General features: G+C 31.8%; 1 protein-coding gene across 1 annotated transcript; it reads right to left on the bottom strand.

Moving 5' to 3' along the window:
• Window positions 1-338: 338 nt before the first annotated feature.
• On the bottom strand, window positions 339-927 carry LOC131175298 (uncharacterized). Its single transcript, XM_058139024.1, has 2 exons — window positions 770-927; window positions 339-683 (listed from the first exon to the last, which is right to left on the bottom strand). The coding sequence occupies exons 1-2, from the start codon at window positions 884-886 to the stop codon at window positions 339-341; spliced, it is 462 nt and encodes a 153-aa protein (XP_057995007.1). The 5' UTR covers window positions 887-927.
• Between the last annotated feature and the right edge of the window lie 913 nt (window positions 928-1,840).

Here is a 1,840-nt window from a genome sequence, read left to right as displayed (position 1 = left end):
AAAAACTATATGATAAAATTAATATTCAACAATAAAGGGCAACATAAGTTTTAAAGTATGATATAAAAATAATTTTTAAGTGTACGTAGCTAGTATGCAAAATAAACTTAAATCTACTTACTTTATTCCTAATTTGTTCATACTTGATAATATTCGAAATAAAACTCCTATGATAATAGTAGTCTTCAAGCTGTAATTTAACTTCATTGCTAGTCTGCAAGCCTTCATTACTCGATCTGTTAATCCTACAATAGATTTAAATAAAAGGTCATTCAAAAAGTAGTTTTTCCAATTCATGAAATTAAATATATCTAAAACGTACTTACTGTTGTCATATCCTAACTTTCTGATGATTTGTATCCTATTACACTCTCAAATCTTTTAAAAAACTCCAAATTGTGCTCTTCTTGTTCCTTGAGTCGAGCATTTAGTTGTGCTATCTCATTATTGCATTGTTCTTTTTCCTTCAAACGAGCATTCAACCTTGCTACCTCATCTCTCAATTCATTTAATTCCTCATTTCTAGAACCACATGACATTCCTCTAGTGCTTGCTTTGTATCCTAATCCTTTACCACAGACATAGCCAGATCTAATGCCAAACACCTCTTTTAAGACATCATCTAGAGTAAGACCAGTCTCATTATCATTTGTTGGTTGTTTCTCAATCCTTTGCATCTCTTCCTACAAAATATAATATTAAATATGTGAATATTTAATATATAAATATAATCTAAAAATATTAATAATTTCATAGTCAAAATACTTACATATATCCTTGATGATTCTGGATCATGCCATTGTGTTTGGCCTTGCTCATCCAAGAACCCATGTGTAGCCATCCAGACTTCAGAAGCATACGGTACTTCACCAATCTCCTCATCCATCTATAGTATTAATTATATTAACCATGCATTATATAACATAATATAACTAAACAAAAGAAATAACTATGAGTAAATAGTATTTTTTTTTATAGTTTACCATATCATACTCTACTTGTGCAAATGGAGCGGGACCAGTTGAAGCAATAATTCTTTGTCTAGCACGATTATTTGTATTGGTGGAACATAAGGCCTACATGATATTGATGTTAAAAAAAATATATATATTTTTTATCATAATAGAAAAAGTAATTAAAAAGTACCTGAAAGTCCTCATTAGCAAAAACTTTGAACATTTCCTTCCAAGTATCCACAGTCAATCCTTCTGGAACATGTTGCAGTCGTTCATCATCACTTGAGTACTTCAAATACTTAAGGTGTAGCTTGTATTTCCATTTGCGATATAATATTTTCATCTCATAGAATCAATAGAATTCAAACATTATTTCCATTCACAATTGGGTGAAGCTCGTGTCTAATGTCCATACTCACCAAATCATAACGGCTATTCAAATTATCTTTCGTCTTTCCTTTGATGTTCATTATAGTTTCTAACACATTATCACACACATTCTTTTCAATGTGCATCACATCCAGATTATGCCAAATAAGAAGTGTCTTCCAATAGGGTAACTGAAAAAAGATACTCTTCTTCCTCCAATTCTCGAAACTATTTAAAGCATCATACTTCCTTTTGATACCTCTATTAAATGGCATTTGAGTGAAAGTTTCAAGCTCCATTAACACCTCATCACCTGACAGTGGTTTTGGAATTGCTCTTGTCTCTCTAAAGCCATTGAAGGACTTAGTGTCCTTACGCCATTTATGACTAGGAGGCAAAAACCTTCTATGATCCATATAGCACATTTTCTTTGAACAAGCAGGGTGTTTTGCACTAGTATATTTGTGGCAAGGTGACAAGCCTTGTAACCTTTTGTTGACCACCCTGATAAATCT

The sequence above is a fragment of the Hevea brasiliensis genome, chromosome 17 (assembly GCF_030052815.1).
Source record: "Hevea brasiliensis isolate MT/VB/25A 57/8 chromosome 17, ASM3005281v1, whole genome shotgun sequence".
In the NCBI taxonomy this organism is placed as follows: domain Eukaryota; kingdom Viridiplantae; phylum Streptophyta; class Magnoliopsida; order Malpighiales; family Euphorbiaceae; genus Hevea; species Hevea brasiliensis.
Note: the sequence above shows the minus strand (reverse complement) of the source record. Positions and strands in the feature narration are given on the sequence as shown.

Bases quoted from the DNA above. Each gene is read 5' to 3' on its own strand.
- LOC131175298 (XM_058139024.1), bottom strand. From the start codon at position 886: ATGGATGAGGAGATTGGTGAAGTACCGTATGCTTCTGAAGTCTGGATG. The intron at 684-769 runs GTAAGTATTTTG...TATATTTTGTAG, and splicing joins CAGAATCATCAAGGATATAT to GAAGAGATGCAAAGGATTGA.